The sequence below is a fragment of the Podarcis filfolensis genome (genome assembly GCF_964270895.1).
Source record: "Podarcis filfolensis genome assembly, chromosome: 4".
Classification (NCBI taxonomy): domain Eukaryota; kingdom Metazoa; phylum Chordata; class Lepidosauria; order Squamata; family Lacertidae; genus Podarcis; species Podarcis filfolensis.
This window is the reverse complement of record NC_139607.1, coordinates 26671832-26690630: the sequence shown is the minus strand read 5'-3', so window position 1 is coordinate 26690630 and position 18799 is coordinate 26671832. Positions and strand designations below refer to the sequence as shown.

The 18799-nt window shown below is 42.2% G+C and overlaps 1 protein-coding gene across 21 annotated transcripts in view; it reads right to left on the bottom strand.

The window, feature by feature from the left end:
* Positions 1 to 18799, bottom strand: part of MCF2L (MCF.2 cell line derived transforming sequence like) — a 116942-nt gene that overhangs the window by 18657 nt on the left and 79486 nt on the right. For all 21 annotated transcript variants that reach the window (XR_014547213.1, XR_014547214.1, XR_014547215.1 and 18 more), the window contains 14 exons: positions 14215 to 14334; positions 12335 to 12451; positions 11488 to 11637; positions 10124 to 10248; positions 9843 to 9957; positions 8845 to 8964; positions 8547 to 8738; positions 7224 to 7415; positions 6270 to 6429; positions 6097 to 6173; positions 3966 to 4042; positions 3321 to 3387; positions 1563 to 1678; positions 265 to 334 (listed from right to left, as the gene is read on the bottom strand). Coding sequence is in view for 18 of the 21 variants with exons in the window: in XM_083610476.1 (XP_083466602.1) it covers positions 265 to 334; positions 1563 to 1678; positions 3321 to 3387; positions 3966 to 4042; positions 6097 to 6173; positions 6270 to 6429; positions 7224 to 7415; positions 8547 to 8738; positions 8845 to 8964; positions 9843 to 9957; positions 10124 to 10248; positions 11488 to 11637; positions 12335 to 12451; positions 14215 to 14334 (1698 nt within the window). In the remaining 3 variants the exon portion in view is untranslated. The remainder of the gene's footprint in view (positions 1 to 264; positions 335 to 1562; positions 1679 to 3320; positions 3388 to 3965; positions 4043 to 6096; positions 6174 to 6269; positions 6430 to 7223; positions 7416 to 8546; positions 8739 to 8844; positions 8965 to 9842; positions 9958 to 10123; positions 10249 to 11487; positions 11638 to 12334; positions 12452 to 14214; positions 14335 to 18799) is intronic.

The following is an 18799-nucleotide window of genomic DNA, read 5'->3' as shown; positions in this document are numbered from 1 at the left end:
GCAAGTCATTCAGCAATTTTCCACTAGATCCTGATCCCACCCCTGCAACAGACTACTTAAAACAGGTTGTGCACGCATGATTTTTGTCACATTCATCGTAAGACTTTCATCGTTAACTATATGTACCAGCTTTATTCTTGATTGAATTAGGAACTTGCAACCATGGCTTAATTTCTCCTCATATTGCTGGTGCCAGAATGAAAACTATTCTGCCAATGAAAGGTCAAACACAATAACTATGACGCTCGCTTTCGTACTACTTACCCTTTCAAGGAAACACCTTCCTACCAGCTCTGGATATTCTATGTAATTTTCTAGTTCTCTTAAGAATATTCTGCAAAGAAAATAATTTTAATTTATTTGAAAAATATGGAGAAACAATCGATAAATATCTACAGCTCCTCTACCTTTTAATATATACAGTGGTACCTTGGTTTAAGAACAGTCCTGTTTAAGAATGATTCGGTTTACAAACTCCACAAAACCGGAAACAGTGTCCCGGTTTGAGAACTTTACCTCGGTCTAAGAATGGAATCCGCACGGTGGAAGGGCACCGGCGGCAGGAGGCCGCATTAGGGAAAGCGCACCTCAGTTTAAGAATAAAAGGTAAAGGGACCCCTGGCCATTAGGTCCAGTCGTGACCGACTCTGGGGTTGCGGCGTTCATCTCGCTTTACTGGCTGAGGGAGCCGGCGTTTGTCCGCAGACAGCTTCCAGGTCATGTGGCCAGCATGACTAAGCTGCTTCTGGCGAACCAGAGCAGCACACGGAAACGCCGTTTACCTTCCCGCTGGAGCGGTACCTATTTATCTACTTGCACTTTGATGTGCTTTCGAACTGCTAGGTTGGCAGGAGCAGGGACCGAGCGACGGGAGCTCACCCCATCACGGGGATTCGAACCGCTGACCTTCTGATCAGCAAGTTCTAGGCTCTGTGGTTTAACCCACAGCGCCACCTGTGTCGCTGTGTTTAAGTTTAAGAATGGTTTCAGTTTAAAAATGGACTTCTGGAATGCATTAAGTTTGTAAACCGAGGTACCACTGTACTGTCTGAAATCTCAGAAGCAGGGAGCTGTAGTATCCTTACGTGAAACTAAACAAAGATGAATCTAAAACAGCACCAAGTTCAAAGTAGCATTACTGCTTACTTTTTTTTACATATTTCACACTTAAATACATTGGCCACTACATAAAGAAGACCCTGCAGGAATCTATGGTTACATTTGCATAGCATACTAAACCATAGTTTAGTACAACATGAATAAGCTTCAGCAAAAGGAATGGGACAAACCACAGTAAGTACTTACACAAGAGAGACTGGGTGCAAACCCTATAGTAATTTCCACGGGGTTTTCACAAAGAACCAATATGCAAAAAAGCTGAAGCAATGGATTTGTGGACTACTGCTTTAAAAAGGAGCTTAACCACTGTGACTCTGCAAAACCAAATAATTTGGGGGTTTCAATGTGATTTTTTTAAAATCACAAAGAATATATTCTAATGTGTTAGTTTTAATTTTTTGTTAATATGACTAGAAATTACTGCATGGGCCACAAATCTTAACCTGTTGTGAAAGTGATAGATTTCTTCCATGTTTCCAAACAAGACATCTTTCTTATTTTGCAGCCCTGGTAAAATGAGATGTGCCATTAAGGGGCTGTCCATTTCTGCAGCATAGCCCTGTAATACAAAAGGCAAGCAGATTAATTGCTTGCAGTTAGTTCCAACATCTCTCTCTCTTTCTTCAGCAAGTCTCGTCTGCTCAAAGCTGATAAACACACAGCAATATTTCAACATCATTGTGAGGGGGAGAGACTATTCAATGTCCAGTACAGCAGCTCTCCCTTTTAATTCAAGCCCAGTTCTGCAAAAACAAAAAAACCCCCACAAAAACACACATATTTGCCGCCTTATAAACAGTTTTGGAGAATATTCTAGTTAAAAAGGAAGTTTACAAAAATCAGAATGTATTTTTGAAATGCATGTAAATTCAAGACTATTTATAAAAATCCATCCAACTGATAATTCCAGCGTTTTGGTTCCTGAGCTCACCACAATGACTATGGATACCCATATCGTGACCTTTCCAGCCAATTGTTCTTCTTCCTTCCTGACCTAAGTTCCTGTTTATGACATCTGCTCTAGGCAACAAAGCCAGATCTATTCTTTAGCACTTCCACACAGCAGGAAAGATGCACAAACTTGTTTTAATTTGCACTTCTAAGTACTCATGTGCTCTTCCTTCGGTACAGCTAGGCAAGATTTTCCTTTAGCCTGGGTTCATATAAAGAACTTGGCTTGGAAAGCGAAACAAGGCAGAAATGCAATAGAATGCATTATGTCACCAGGCACACTGATGAAAACAACATTTTGATCTCCCTTCCATACCACAACATTAGGAGGTACATGGACGAAAGCCATTCTGCCTCCGCATCCTTCGTCACCAGGAACTTGGGAGATGCAAAATGTGATGGCCCTATATGGGAAGTATTTCCAAATATTATGGCAGGAAGGAGGATCAGGTCTGCACTCGGAAGCTGTGCAGGTGAAGGTGAAGGTGAAGTAAAGCATGAGAGCCAAACCAATTTTTAACAAGCACCACTCAGAGGTGATCCAAACAGAGGTGCAGACTGCCTCTCTTTAAGGGGCTGCAGAAGCCATTCAAGGATGACCATGTGAAGGAATTTGTAAAGCTGACTGGGTAGAAGATTCCTCCTCTTTTAAGTGCTTTGTCAAGAGAGCGGAGGAAGGTCCCAATTCCACAACAAAAGGGTGTTCTTTCTAGGGGAGCATGGAAAACCTTTCACTGTAAAAATCCCACAACCCCCTCCCCTCATTAACTCAATCCTAATACCATTTGGTGGGGGACGCGGGTGGTGCTGTGGGTTAAACCACAGAGCCTAGGACTTGCTGATCAGAAGGTTGGCGGTTCAAATCCCCACGACGGGGTGAACTCCCGTTGTTCGGTCCCTGCTCCTACCAACCTAGCAGTCCGAAAGCACGTCAAAGTGCAAGTAGATAAATAGGTACCGCTCCGGCGGGAAGGTAAACGGCGTTTCCGTGCGCTGCTCTGGTTTGCCAGAAGCGGCTTAGTCATGCTGGCCACATGACCCAGAAGCTGTACGCTGGCTCCCTCGGCCAATAAAGCGAGATGAGCGCCGCAACCCCAGAGTCGGTCACGACTGGACCTAATGGTCAGGGGTCCCTTTACCTTTCATACCATTTGGTACTCATACATACAGTTTTGGAATGTGCACTGCATAGCAAATTTGCTCAAGGGTTGTAGTTAAATGTAGCACTGCAATGGGGCTGAAATGCCTACCTCAAGAACGCAGAGAAGTTCTTCCACATACGCTCGTTCTGTTTCAAGAAGTTCATTCATTACATGTCTATGAACACAGGAATCAGATTAGTCAAGAGGTGGCTGCTCGAATCAGTCTTCATGTGTTTCTTAGATTACTGACAATAGAGATCATGAGTAAGTCTCTGATACATACAAGCAACTACATAGGAGCTGCATGGAGTTCCTAAAAATGAAAGAACTGTAATGGTATTTTAGCAGCTTAGTACCACCAAAACCAAATAACACCCTACCTAAACGTTGCTGCCGCGTTATACAGGGATGCGTTCAGGGAATTTGCTTAGATCATGGGTAGGCAAACTAAGGCCCGGGGGCCGGATCCAGCCAAATCACCTTCCAAATCTGGACCGTGGACGGTCTGGGAATCAGCATGTTTTTACATGAGTAGAATGTGTGCTTTTATTTAAAACGCATCTCTGGGTTATTTGTGGGGAATAGGAATTCGTTCATCCCCCCCCCCCAATATAGTCCGGCCCCCAACAAGGTCTGAGGGACAGTGGATTGGCCCCTGCTGAAAAGGTTTGCTGACCCCTGGCTTTGTTGTTGTTTAGTCATTTAGTCGTGTCCGACTCTGTACAGTATTGCTCTGGTATGTAAAGTACTTACTTCCTTAACACGGCTAGATTTTCTTCATCATCCATCACAGATCCACCTCTGTTTTGATGGATTTCACTGATTTCTCTCTGAAAATATATTTTTTTTTCAAAGTCAACAGCACCATAGATAAAGCAACAAATCTACATTTAGGGTCAAACCAGAAGGAACATTGCAACCAGCCAGATGGGTGGGGTATAAATTTTATTATTATTATTATTATTAACCTGATGCTCTTGTCTCCTCTCCAAAGTACCTTTGGGAGGGAGATTTGCAACAGAGTAGGTAGGGCGTGAATATGTTTGTCTTTAACTCTCTCCATCCTATGCCTACCTGCCAATCTTACTCTAAATGCCATTCCTCAGATACTTTCTCTCATGTGGTGTTCCAAACTTGCAAAGGCAAGAATGGTCTTGAAATTCCATTGGGAGTTGAAAACACAAGAACACAACAGTAGAGGTGTTTAATGTTTCAGGGGGGAAGTGGTGCGCAGGAATGGTGCCCCCGGTCCTGCTTCTCTACTGCAAATCACTTTTCCAGAGGACACTTTTGAACAAAAGAGCAGCCAGCAGGTTAACATGGCTACAGGTACACTGGCAATCACTCTCCTTTACGAAGTATGTGAATGGGAAGACCCATATTTAAAGAGATATATCTTCTGCCACCACATCTAGTTTGGCACTGAGAAACACAGGCAGAGGTGGAGGCTCAAGCAGGTATACAAAAGTTGCAAAACTTGGTCAAATGTTTTGATGTTCTCACTTTGTATTACTTCACATGGAACACACACAAAATGTATTGCACGGCCTGGGTGAATCAAGTATGATGGCGTTTGATTTTTGCTGGGAAAATTGTGGGCTTGTGGAATCTTTTTGCACAAGGAGAAGGACCAAGGATGCACTGAAATTAAATGCTTTTCCTGCTTTCCGATGGGAATAGATTGTTTCCTGATTTAAAATAGGAAAAAAAATCTTTATACGGCCGTATCTTGGTTTTCGAACAACTTAGTTTGCGAACGATTTGGCTCCCAAACAGCGCAAACCTGGAAGTGAGTGTTCCAGTTTGCGATCTATTCTGGGAAGCCAAACGTCCGACGGGGCTTCTGATTGGTTGCCGGAGCTTCCTGCAGCCAATGAGAAGCCGCGCTTTGGTTTTTGAATGTTTTAGAAGTGGAACAGACTTCCGGAATGGATTCCGTTCGACTTCCAAGGTATGACTGTATCTGTTTACTGATCCTCTGAAAAACTGTATTAAAATGTTTTTAATAATAAAATGATCTACGCTGTTTCAGGCCCTGATCTGACCCTGACTATTCATCCTCCAACCAAGACTCAGACCTTAGAGAGCCAGGAATCCTCTAGCCCCACTACTGATGCCCAGCATCTAGGGAGATACTTCACAAGGCTGGCTCCTTGGAAAGATCCTCAGGGCAGATACTTGATTCATCTGTGGCAAAAGAGCTGCCTCCCAGACCCGGACAGCACAGACACCAGAAAGTCCTAGCTACGGCAGCCTTGTGAAAGCCCAAGGGAACAGAGCAACTTTCAAGGAAGGTGCTCTTGGGAAGCAAAGAGCACAATTCAATCCTTGTAGCTGGTCTTGAGTGGGATTTGCCAAGACCAGACTATGTAAGCCTTCGGTTTAGTTTGGTAGTTCTTGGAACAATACAGGACTTTCATCTCCCAGACTGTTGCAACTTGACTTAACTTCTCTGCCCATGACTGACTCTTGGGACCTGCACTCAGCTGCTATGCCCTTTGGATTGCACTCAATTCTGGACTGCTTTCTTGCATGTTAAACAATGGGGCCACATTCCTATAGTAGGTGGAGCCAGAGACAAAAGGGAGCAGAGCAATGGATGTGAATGCTAGTTCTGTGCGTTAGGTTAGTTTCTACATGCACCCCCTCTATATCTTCCATCCAGCGTAATCAGAGTTCAAAGACACCTTCCACCCAGAGACATACAAAGAGGGTGCAGGGCAGGGCTGATGAGAGATATGTCTTGGGGAGAGGGGCTATGGTCTTGAGGGTCAGACAGAGGTCTGGAGGGCTGTATTTGACCCCCAGGCCTGAGGATTCCCCATCCCTGATACATCTACACATGCTTAAAAACACACATGGGCAGCCACACAAACACACCTACCTTGATTCTTCTCAAGTACATTCCTCGAACCATGAGACTGTCAGGGCTGGACGAATCTTCAGTGTCTCTTTGAAGGCCTGGTATGCAAAACAAATCCAACCATTGAAAGCCAGTCAAGTCATAAGTTTGGTTACTTTTGGATTCAACAGGTTCTGAGCAAGCCAGCTGCTTACCTGGAGAAGGACAAGGTGACTTTAGAGAGTTCTCTGGTCTAGGGGCCACGGGCTGAACTGGACGCATCTGCTTAGCTGCCAGTTTCTTAAGGCTGACGCGCCTCTTTTGAAACATTTCTTCCATGCTTTCCTGCTTCTGAAGAACTTTTTGTATGTGCTCCTGTGGTAGAAGCCAAAATTAAACCATCGTTTTAAACCATGTCCATGGTGCTTATTTATTTTTAAATTGAACTGCTTTAATCCTGCATTGTCAACACACAACTCAGTTGATAGTGCACTAATTTTCAGTAATTCAATAATGATTTGGAACAATAACGTTTTGTTTTTTTAATACAAAAATGGGTAACGAAGGGTTTAAAATTAAATAACATTTTCACACATTGCACACATTTAAGATTCTTAGGACAATACTCTAAGCAACTGAATTCCGATTCTGTAGTTCAGCTGCATGCCTATTCGTTGTCCAAAAAAATCGTATAGCAAGATACTCATTTGTCTTGCATTTAGTCTTCTATCCTACTTTCATACAGAGATATGCAGCTGAAATTCCCCATAGCGGCAGCCCCACATGCTGCTCTGGAGTGTCCCATGAACAGCTTTTCGTGCGCTGGAGGATTAGGCACTCACCAAGCAGAAAAAGCAACCAGTGACTGGTCATCCCATGTGACCAGGTGCTTCTGCTCAGACAGAGTTAGCCAGTGTATGTGAGTGGGAATCCACAATATTCTGGCTCTAATACATATGCACATGTTTGTAGCTGTCTTGATACGCTTGCAGAAGTATTTTAACACCTCAGCTTTAATTTAGGCACAGACTTGGACTACCTGTGCCTCATGATGGGGCAAGACACGGGTTTTGGCTCCTTCAAACAAACAGGTTTCGGGAGAAAGTAAAGCTATCTTGGCATGATAACTGAATACTCCATTCATTATTAAGTTCTGGCATTAAGAGTACCATTAATTCCCCACTAAGGATGGCTTCATATTCTCTGAACAAGTAATTCAGTCCCATGAGCTTGTTGTCTCCACCCGTCTCCAAAAACTTCTCGATCTCCTGTAAAGCGGATTCTGCTCCATCTTGGGACTGGCATTTGTCCACAGGCTGTGAAGCCAGCAGGAAAATTCCTTCATCACACCACTTCATGGACTGTAAATGTACAAAGGAGGCAGGCAGAAAAGGCACATCAGCAAACATCCTTGAACTGGAAAAAGATCTAGTAATACACATGCACACCCAGGCTTGCACCCCTACTCACTCTGCCTGCTATTCACCCCATATGAACCGCCTAGAGCTTCATCTCTCCAACCCAATTTCCAAAGCCGCTTCTCTTTTCTGTTTCCACAGCCCCACTTTGCAACTGTTTTCACCTTCACGCCATGCCCATGGCTCCTCCACCTCCTTTTGCGCAACCCTTCTCTTGCACAGAAACTACCCCCATGGTAACTTCTTGCATCTTTCTCCTCCCACACATTGCAACTACCAAGCAGCCTCTTCACCATGTGACACTTATGAAGCCAGCATCCCCTCCACTTCTTCAGACCCTTTCACACCCCTGCTTTCACTTTCAACCCAATTCCCATGCCTCCTACTCCCTTTTCTTGCAACCCATTTTGCACTCCCGTTTTCACCTTCATTCCATTTCCCCCTGTAGCCTCCTTCTTTACTGTTCTGAACTCTCCCTTGCACACAGATCACCCCCATTTCCATGCCTCAACCTCTATTCTGCAGTCAGTGTAGACCAGTAATCTTAGACCTTTTCAGATCTAGATCTGTATGGTGGCAGGACTGCTGCAACTCAGTACAGTGGAACCTCGTGTTATGGACGGGATCCATTCTGGAGGCCTGTCTGTAACACGGAACTGACGCAAGCCAAAGCGTGTGTCTGCACATGCATGCAGCGCAATTTAGCGCTTCTGCACATACAGCGAAACCCAGATGTAACCCATTCCAGTACTTCTGGGTTGCCGCAGGACGCAACACGAAAACACATAACCTGAAGTGGACGCAACTTGAGGTATGACTGTAGTGGGTCCTGATCCACTAGCTGAAGGGGAGGCAAATGGATCAATTGTCTGTTTCAGTATAACACATCTTCCTATGTTTCTGTTGCCTGTCACTCTAATAAATGAAGTTGTCCCACTCTTTGGTTGGATAGTTTGGTCCCCATTGTTGTGGGGAGCTACTCCTTCTGTGTTACAGTAGTCAACAGTGACTGCCCCAGGAAGGGTCATCACGTGCCTGCAATTTGATGAGCAAAATCAGTAAAGCTGGGCCTACCTTCTCCAGCCGGCTGTGCAACTCATGCGACTGGTTCAAGAAAGCCCTGATTTTATTCACTGCGGTGGCAATGGCATCACAGTGATGTTGGAGTTCGTTGCACTTTGGGAGAATGGAGTCCACAGCATAATGGTTGTTTTGTATAAACTGGTCACCTTTAGAGATCAGCATCTTGGCCCTTCCCAAAATCTCCTATGAAAGTAATTGGTTAAGACATGAAAGCATAAGTTGTAACATTTTTACAAGAGCAGCCTACTGGGGAAAAAAAATGACATACGAAGAAACTTCAAATCTTTACATGCGATTTCTCTTCAGAGCTGGTGAGATCTTTCAGAATGTGCTCCACATGTGAACAGCTATTTCCCACTTCTGTGAAATGTGACAACCTCTCAGATACACTATCAAGAGCTGCTTTGACCTGAAATGAGAGATAGCTACATGTAAATGAAAATGTGGAATTTTACACACCTGAGGGAACAAGTTTCACCTCTTTCATAAATCGTCAGTTATATAACAAGGTCTTCATTTTCTTTAGTCACACCAACAAAGCAAAGCTACCAGTCATCTCATTCACTGAGAGTAATAATCATGGAAACTTGTATACTTTGAACTATAAAGGGTGTCTTTTTGATGCTGTACAGCTTTCTTGTGTCAAATATATTTAAATCACAGAACGTTGATTTGAAACTTTGAGAAGGGATTCTGTGAAGTCAAAGCTGTGAAGCTGTAGGACTTAAATCAACAATATTTAGATGGTGAATGACATACTTTACGGAAGGTCACAAATGTAATTTATTATTGTACATATAATAGTCTGTAGATATTGATTCATCTGTAATCTCAGTTACAACACTGGAATTGCTATGGTTTACATTTAGTTTTATTCTACCCTGCCCTGAGATTGTTATAACGTATGGCAGCTTATGAACACCAATAAATAAATAAAGAAAGAAAGAAAGAAAGAAAGAAAGAAAGAAATCAGACATATTTTTTGATAGTACTACATAAGGCAAAATTAATTTAGTGAATGGCAGAGGAGAGAGAGCAAGACAATAGCAAAGTAATACAACACACAAAATATTACTGGGTGTTGACTTTGAATTGCATTGAGGATAGCTCAGCCAGTAGAGCATGAGACTCAATCTCAGGTTCATGGGTTCAAGCCCCATGTTGAGCTAAAGATTCCTGCATTGCAGAGGATTGGATTAGATGACAGTTGTGGTCTCTTCCAACTTTGCAATTCTATGTTCCTCTGTCTGTCTCTTTCTCTCTAAATGTATATTTAAAAGTCATCACCTCTTTGAACTCCAGTTCAAAATGTCTAAGTTGCAAGCACTGCTCAAGCTTCTGTTGATGTTTAGACCAAAAATCATCAAAGGCTGCTTCCGTTTCATCTAGCTGAGCTAGAAGCCTAAAAGAGAAAAGGACAATAACTCTATCCAGCACACTGTAAGTGAAATAGAACATTTACATTTATTTTGGAAACAAATTAATTCTGGCTGCTTATCTGATTATATTTTGGGGGGAAACAAGCATGCAACACAGCATACATGTTACAAGCACCAGGTTTACCTCACCTTTCCACAGTCGTCTGATTTTCTAGCTGATCCGGATTCATGTTGTACTCTGAGTTTTCAAAAACCGGTTTTCTAATACTTTTGAGAATATCTTGTCCTTGTATTAATGCTATCCTCAGATCCTCCTGTAGAAAAGTTAAAAACGCTATGAATTTCCCCCGCTAAGAATTCCACCAGGCTGTATCTTCAAGCTTTGCGAAAACTGAGATTGGAGATGAGTAGTCTATTGTTGTACCATCTAAGCCACTCTAACTGCATCATTAAAAGGATGCCTTGTTCACCTTCCACTGTCTGAGAAGGAAAAGCCTGAACCCTGGTCACCACCGCTTAAGTATCCTCACAAAACTTATCCCCAAAGGCAGGTGATACATACGAATACATACATACAGAGACTTTAGAGATTTGGGACCTCGGCTGGCTCCAAAATAAACAACCGAATCTCCTTTGGAACCAAAGCAGCATCATTAGTGTCAACAGTGCTCACCCCATCCTGCTCCTACCTAGCTTGCCTTTCTTCTCCAAGCTAGACTTCTGAGTTTCAACTGAAGTTCTGCTGTTCCCTACAGCCCAACACTTAGGGTTAAACACTTCAAAGTATATTTTGAAAACAGTCACTGGCAAAATCCTAGCACAACCAACACTACGTTGTTGTTGTTTTTTTAAAAAGCAAAACATCTAGCAATTATTTTGTTTAACATATCACATTCAATACAATCACTTAGATTTGCAATAAGTTGATTTTAGTGTGTCTTTTTTTTATTCTGACTCATTGACTTTCTCTTTCTCTAGCTTTGTGCCGAAAAACTTCTCTTACCACATTGCTTGAAAGTGAAAAATTCCTGAGCAAAATTCTCCTAATTAATCAATAATTAATTATCCAAACACCGATTCGGGATTTTGTGGGGGAAAGAGATGAAAGAAAGAAATGCTGTCGTAAGAAATGATAAAATACAATCAAGCTACTTTAAAATCTTACATTGCTACTATTCTTTTTGCTGGTACTGGTAACTGGGGAGAGGATGGCCCAAAGCATTTTAAAGGCAGCATGAATTCTATCTGGCAAAAGCATGGCAAACCAAGTTAAAGCTCTGTTACTTGAACTACAGTGGTACCTCTGGTTACGAACACTTCAGGTTACGAACGCTTCAGGTTACGAGCTCCGCGAACTTTGCCCCAGGATGCGAACAGAAATTGCGCGTGCAGCAGGAGGCCCCATTAGCGAAAGCGCACCTCGGGATAAGAATGGTTTCAGCTTAAGGACGGACCTCTAGAACCAACTAAGTTCGTAACCAGAGGTACCACTGTATTCAATAAAATGTCCTCAGATATTGCTAACACCACATATAACAACACAGCTAGAATACCTTCATTTTGTCTTTGTTTTCAGTATGTGCTGTAAGAAGGGCACTGGTGGATTGCACATCGTTTGGTAGCTCTGTTTCTGCCAGTTCAGTCCCGAAGGATCGAAGGTTTTTAGCAGTCTGCTTAACCATTTGAGCAAAGTTCTCTATAGCCTTTGGGATTAATGAAGGCATTACACACAGTCAAACTCAGGAGTCAAATGCCATTGAATATAAACACACACACAGAGAGAAGCATAAATAAAAAGTGACATATCAGTGGGTCAAACCCAACTAAGTCAAACTCAAGAGCAGACCCACTAACATCAGTGAACCTAAGTTACTTAAATTCGTTGATTTCTGTTTGACTATTGTTAGATATCATTTGACATTTTTAGAAATATCACTTACAAAAATTAAAAGGCTGCATTAAAACTAAATGTCAAAAACTATAAATACGATGTCTCCACCATTATTCACCTCATTAAGTGCCTAAAAGAGAATTTTTCAATATAGTTTGAAACTTCAGTGGATGATACCCAGGTCTACTCCAGTTATGACTAATGATGGATATCACCTAAGGGATCTAAATTTTTCTTTTAAAAGCACTTTAGTTGTTTCCTATTTCCTGTCTCGTGAGTTATCACCAAAAAAAGCCACCCTCTTTTAACAATATATTGTTAATTCCTAAACTTTAAAGTCACAACTCCAAATTCATTAATCATTGTATATCTCTCTGGGATGGCCAAGTTCTTCTGAAACATCTTCTCATATACGCTACTTCAATTTGTATTCATAAGGCTATGCCCACAGTGACAGATCGTTCAACAGAAGGACCATTGATACAACCAGTTAAAGGAAAATGACTTACAGTGCGATGTGTCAGCCACCTATTATGACAGTAATCTAGAGTTCCTCCAAGATCTTCTGTTAGTTGTGTTCTGTCAATGTAGCTATTTAATTCTGCTAGTGAGCTCAGCATTATGATCTATAGCACAGAAGCAGCAGGAGCAAAAAAAGAAAAAAAGGTTATTTTAGGAAAAAAATTTTGACAGCTTTGGAAGTTTGCAATCATTTAATTTCATTTCAATCAAGCCACGATGCTTCCTTTTGCATGGGACAGTAACAGAAAAAATAATAATTGCTTAAGTCAAAAGGCATAACCAAAATGTATACATAAAGATAAGTTGTAGTGATTTTTTAATAAAATATGCAATGTATTATTCATTCAGACATGGAGTACAATGTATTTTTCCCCTAGTCCAAGGATAAAGGGGGAGGCTGGTTGTCACGCTGCCCTTTGTGGCTACTGTCACCAAGCAAAAACATGAGGGGTTCATGCACACCTAGTGTAGGCAACGCGACCCCCTGCATAGGCATCAACAAATGACAACGAAATGATTAATACCATTGGTTCATGTCTTCACAAATTGGTGTTGGTTCCAATACACACATACCATGCATGCTCACATCTGGCTGCCTAAGATCTTCAGAAAACACACTTGTGGGTCACTTCATTTTTAGTGGTGAGGTGGGTGGTGGTGCATGATATAGCAGTCTGGAATGCTGGCCCTAGGGGGAAGGATGAAGCTTTCCCTACTAGGGAGAATCTCAGCTATCAAAATTAATGTGCTCAGAAAAATGCTGTTCTTATTCCAATCAATCCTGATCATGGATAAATAAAGTTGCCTCAAGGAATGGGAAAAAGGGTATTTTAAAATTTGTCTGGCGGGGAGAAAGCCGTGAATTAAACACAAAAAATTGTCTGATACAAACCAAAGAGGAGGCTTTGCCCTATCAGACTTACAATTGTATTATGAGGCAGCTTGCTTGTGTTGGCTAAGGGAATGGGTTGTACTGGAGGATGCACACATTTTAGATCTGGAAGGCCACAATATGAAGTTTGGCTGGCGTGCATGTCTTTGGTATGGGAAAGCTAAAATATATAAGAGTTTTATGAACCATGCTATCAGGAGAAATTTGTATAGTGTCTGGGAGAAACATAAAAACTTGTTGGGGGAAAAACACCCGTATGGTTATCGCCAATTGAAACAATAACGATCAAGAGAATTAACATGGATAGATGGTGAGCAACCTATAGAGATTTATTTGATTTTTCAGGGAGCGAACTGATTGAAACCAATGGAAGAAGGAGCTAAATTATGGATTGACTACAGTATCAGCAATTATGTGATATGTTTGAATTAGATTTAAAAAACATTATTTTAAACCAACGCTCACAATTTCAAAAATTGCTATTGATGAACATGGAAAAACTATTGTCTAAAATGTACAAACTATTATTGGAATGGGAAACAAAAGATGAGCTGATTAAAGTGTCAACGACCCACTGTGCAATGGATGTAGGACATAATACAGATTTAAACCCCTGGGACAGCACTGGATGTGTTACTCATACCTTCTGTTAGCTCCCACTACATAAATGGGACAACATGGAGATAAAAGGCCGGAGAATTAAACTTGAAATGCTATGCATAGGAATAAAACCTATGGATACAACAGAGCTTCCCCCACAGAAAGAGAGTTTTGGATTTACCAAATACAAAAAAGATTGGATCTCACTCACCAATCTTTTTCATACAGTTGTTAATTTGCAAATATCACATGCCAATTGTGAAGAACTATTATAATTCAGGTCTTCCAAAACCAGAATAGTGACCCAAGCTGTAATATTACCAAGTCTACCCAAATAACAAATCACAAACAGAAGTAAATGAATTAAGCACTAACCGGCAGCTTCATCTTATACTCATCTCTATGAAATTTGAATGCAATGTCGAAAATGGTCCTGTGAAAGAATCCTGTTGGTCTCAAAACCAGAACTAGCTGCAAATTTCCAGGAAACGATGCCTGCGAAAACCATGGGGAAATAAAAGAATGTTATATTAAAATGGAATGATCTCTTCATGGATTTTTGCCAAAAGCAGTGAAGCAGTGTTCCAGCTTTCTGTAAAATCCCATCAGGAAAGGAGAGAAACCATTGTTTGAATTTAAGTGGATTGGCAAATCATGGTTTGTGCTAACCATGGTTTGACATGATTTTAGGATGGCAGGCCATGGCTACAGCCATTTCCCCTGCGCTATAGAACTGAAAACAGATAAGCAGCTTCAGAGCATCGTTTGTCTATGTCTGGAAGCTCATACAGTAGTTTGTGGTTTGGTGCAATTCATGGATTGGTGTGATATGTAAACTTGAGCTGCTGGTATTTATTAATGACACAATATTATTAATGCAAACCATTTTGAGATGACAACTGTGACATAGGTTGAATTATTAATGTTTCTAAACTGATAATGTAAGTTAATTTTGTTGCATTCTGCCTAAATCCACAGTAAATATGGTTGTTCTTCCAGCTATTAGGACTCAAGTCTGAAGTGGGTATTGAACCGTTACCACAGATGGATGTCTGGCAGAGAGGGGGGAAAACACCCTGCTTTAAATCCAGGTAGCAAAGCTGTTTTCTTCTTCTAAAGTCTTTTGTAATAATATTAATGATGATGATGATGATTATGATAATTTCATTATTTATACCCAACCTATCTAGCTGTTCTGCCCTAGCCATTCTGGGCGGCTTCCAATACATATAAAAACATAACATCAAACAATTTGTAAGCTGTATACAATACCTTAAGTGAACAGACAGACATTGACCTGGACCTTGCCTCTACATTTCCACTCAATTCCATCTCCAGACCAACCCAACACAGATGGATTCCACATTTAGACCTGTGCAAGGCTGCTGGGATTCTGTCTCAATGTTTCACCCCAGGCAACAAGCTACAGCACTGTGTTACGTTTGCTCACTAAGCCCTGCTTCTGCTGCCTACAGGATTGCCTTTCATTCTGCTCGCTAAACCCCTAAACACTTAAAACTTTGTTGCAGGCAGAAAGTAGAAACCAAATTGCTGCCTTCTGAACTGCAAAAAACACACGGTTCATGTTTCCAATACATAATACATTGGCATGCTATGGACACTGTCATGTCACACAAAGATGCGGAGCAAATAATGAGCTGATGGGTTCCAAAATAAATACAGGAAGCACTGCCAATTGGAAGGACACATTCTCCATTTTCTTCACAGCTGGATATTTCTCGGTTCATCAAGTTATATTGCCCCCAAGGAGTTGTACTGCAGAGGCAGCCAACGTGTTACCCTCCTGACGTTGTTGGACTCCAATTCCCATCAGCCCCAGACAGTCGGGACAATAGTTAGGGATAATGGGAGCTGGAGGAAGCATGTTGGCATCTCTCTTGTGTGGTATCCAATTTGCTACTTCCAAAAGATTTAAAAGTCAATCGGCTACTAGGTAAAGGTAAAGGGACCCCTAACCATTAGGTCCAGTCGTGGCCGACTCTGGGGTTGCGGCGCTCATCTCGCTTTATTGGCCGAGGGAGCCGGCGTACAGCTTCCGGGTCATGTGGCCAGTATGACTAAGCCGCTTCTGATGAACCAGAGCAGCACACGGAAACACCGTTTACCTTCCCGCCGGAGCGGTACCTATTTATCTACTTGCACTTTAACATGCTTTCGAACTGCTAGGTAGGCAGGAGCAGGGACCGAGCAACGGGAGCTCACCCTGTCACGGGGATTCGAACCGCCAACCTTCTGATTGGCAAGTCCTAGGCTCTGTGGTTTAACCCACAGCGCCACCCGCGTCCCTTCAATCAGCTACTACCATTACCTTAAAAATGATACAAGAATAAGCAACATTAGATGAGAGAACTAAGTTCACAAAGACCAACCATCTCCTCCCCACAATGTATATTCCCAGAACAGAATGACAGTGTTCTTTTAACCTTGTGTCCCCAGTTATAATGGGACTACAACGCCCATCATTCTTGAACGTTGGGTCAAGCTGGCTTGGGATGATGGGAGTTATAGTCCAACATTATTCAGAGACCAAGGTTGGAAAACACTGGGGTATGGGGCAGTACACCACCACTGACCATTCAGAATCCCCACTACCATCACCAAAGTAAAGGAAACTGGCAGACTTCTTGGAAGACAACACATGGTAAGCAAGCACAGAGCACGACAGGAGACCCATTTGGGAAATAAGCCACAAATAAGCTCCCAGCACTCACTGAAGAGGAGACAGGTACTGGCGGCTGTGGACAAACACAAAACACTCCTCCCATTAGCACTATTGGTCAAACATCCCTGCACTTTCTTCCCTTGCGGAAGCTTAACCAGAAAGTGATCGTCATACATCAGATCCTCTAGGAAATGGTGACTTCCTCAAAGGCAACACAAACTTATTTACAATATTAATGCAATACAACACAACTGGTTCCTCTCAACTGATGAACCCTCGAAGCTCTGATAAGGTAAGCACAAGTTTAGCAGGAGTGAAAGAACAAAATAAGTGGCATTTGGACTACCTGCTACGAGCATTTAGTCACAGGGACCATCCAAACTATTGGCTCCATCTATTAACACAAGCCCCTTCTTTCAATGAACCTAAACATATCTACAGCAGCAAAGAGATGCTTGATGCAAGAAGCTAAGGAGGACTGCAGCAGCAGCAACACTAGCAGCTGTGAAAGGTGGAGAAGCAGATGGCCACACGAGATCCACCCACTGTAGTATACAATAAGCGCTTTCAATATTGCAATCTGTGTTTGTTTTGTTTCGAATTCAGGGATGAATCTCCAACTCCCTTCTGCAGAATAAACATTAGTTAAGTTTGGATGCTCCAAGAAAGGGAAGGATCAGTATCTTCTTGGAGGTGCGGACTTCAGCAATTTGGTCAGAAGCTGGGCAGACCCAAACAACCAGATGCCCACCTGACCACGAAATAATGCTACAGGACAATACTTCATAAACCATCCTGTTGGCACTGCACTGCATACTTGACAGCTGTGGTCTCTGTCTTCACAACCAAAAATTGGCATACTCTGTGGCAACCTTGGTGGCTTGGAGGCTTTGTTGGTGCAAAAGGAAATCCTCAAGGGTGTCAACGTTGGCCAACTCAGGCTTGTTAACTATAATAAATTAAGTTGTGGATCCAAGGTTCTTTCTATAAACAGGTGATTGAAAAGTTCAACTTCTCACAAGTTAAATAGCTAGCATCTAAAAAACTCTACTGTAGAAGTAACACCTCTTTCAGTTATTTAAGGGGGGGGGGGAATCACTGGTTGGTTATCAAATAGGGGAAGCCTTGAGGAAGTAGGCTCTGCCCTGCCAAACTGAGAAATGCCACTAATTTTTATATGTATTGGCTTTTTTTGCTTCCAGGAACAACAATGTGGCCTTATGAACACACACCTGATCACACTTTTGTATTAACTGCAAATGGTTTGTCAAATTGGCTCTAGGGAAGTGGAAATCATTTACTGTTTTAGATGATGATATACTTTTAACAACTAGGGACACGGGTGGCGCTGTGGGTTAAACCACAGAGTCTAGGGCTTGCCGATCAGAAGGTTGGCGGTTCGAATCCCCGCGATGGGGTAAGCTCCCGTTGCTCAGTCCCTGCTCCTGCCAACCTAGCAGTTTGAAAGCACATCAAAGTGCAAGTAGATAAATAGGTACCGCTCCGGCGGGAAGGTAAACGGCGTTTCCGTGCGCAGCTCTGGTCCGCCAGAAGCGGCTTGGTCATGCTAGCCACATGATCCGGAAACTGTACGCCGGCTCCCTCGGCCAATAAAGTGAGATGAGCACTGCAACCCTAGAGTCGGCTACGACTGGACCTAATGGTCAGGGGTCCCTTTACCTTTTTATACTTTTAACACAAGGACACTGAGTCTTTGTAATGGAACATTTTACGATTACGGTAACGTATTCTGTGTTTACTTATTTTGGTGTTGTCTTTCTTAGGTGTAAGAACAAAAAGAGAAAACATGGCCAGTATATTTTAGAGCCAGAAGGTTGTTGCTGTGTGTATCAGGCATAGGCAAACTCGGCTCTCCAGATATTTTGAGACTACAATTCCCATAATCCCTGACCACTGGTCCTGTTAGCCAGGGATGATGGGAGTTGTAGTCCCAAAACATCTGGAGGGCCAAGTTTGGCCATGCCTGGTATATATAATATAATAAAGTAAATGCTTATCAATCCATTTACTGTTTTGTATTATTTGATATGAACTACACGCCTAGCTAATAAATGCTACAATTGCAATACTTCAAGGTTTTCATGTGAAATACCAATTGCGCTTTAACTGAAACCTGCTAATTTGTCATTTTTGGGGGCTACATTGTTAGAAGCAAGTGATCCTGTGGGCATCATAAAATAGACCTTCCCCCAACTTCCCTACAATCACATACACAATTAAAAATCACAAGACCGTTTGAAGCCCACCCTCCTTAAA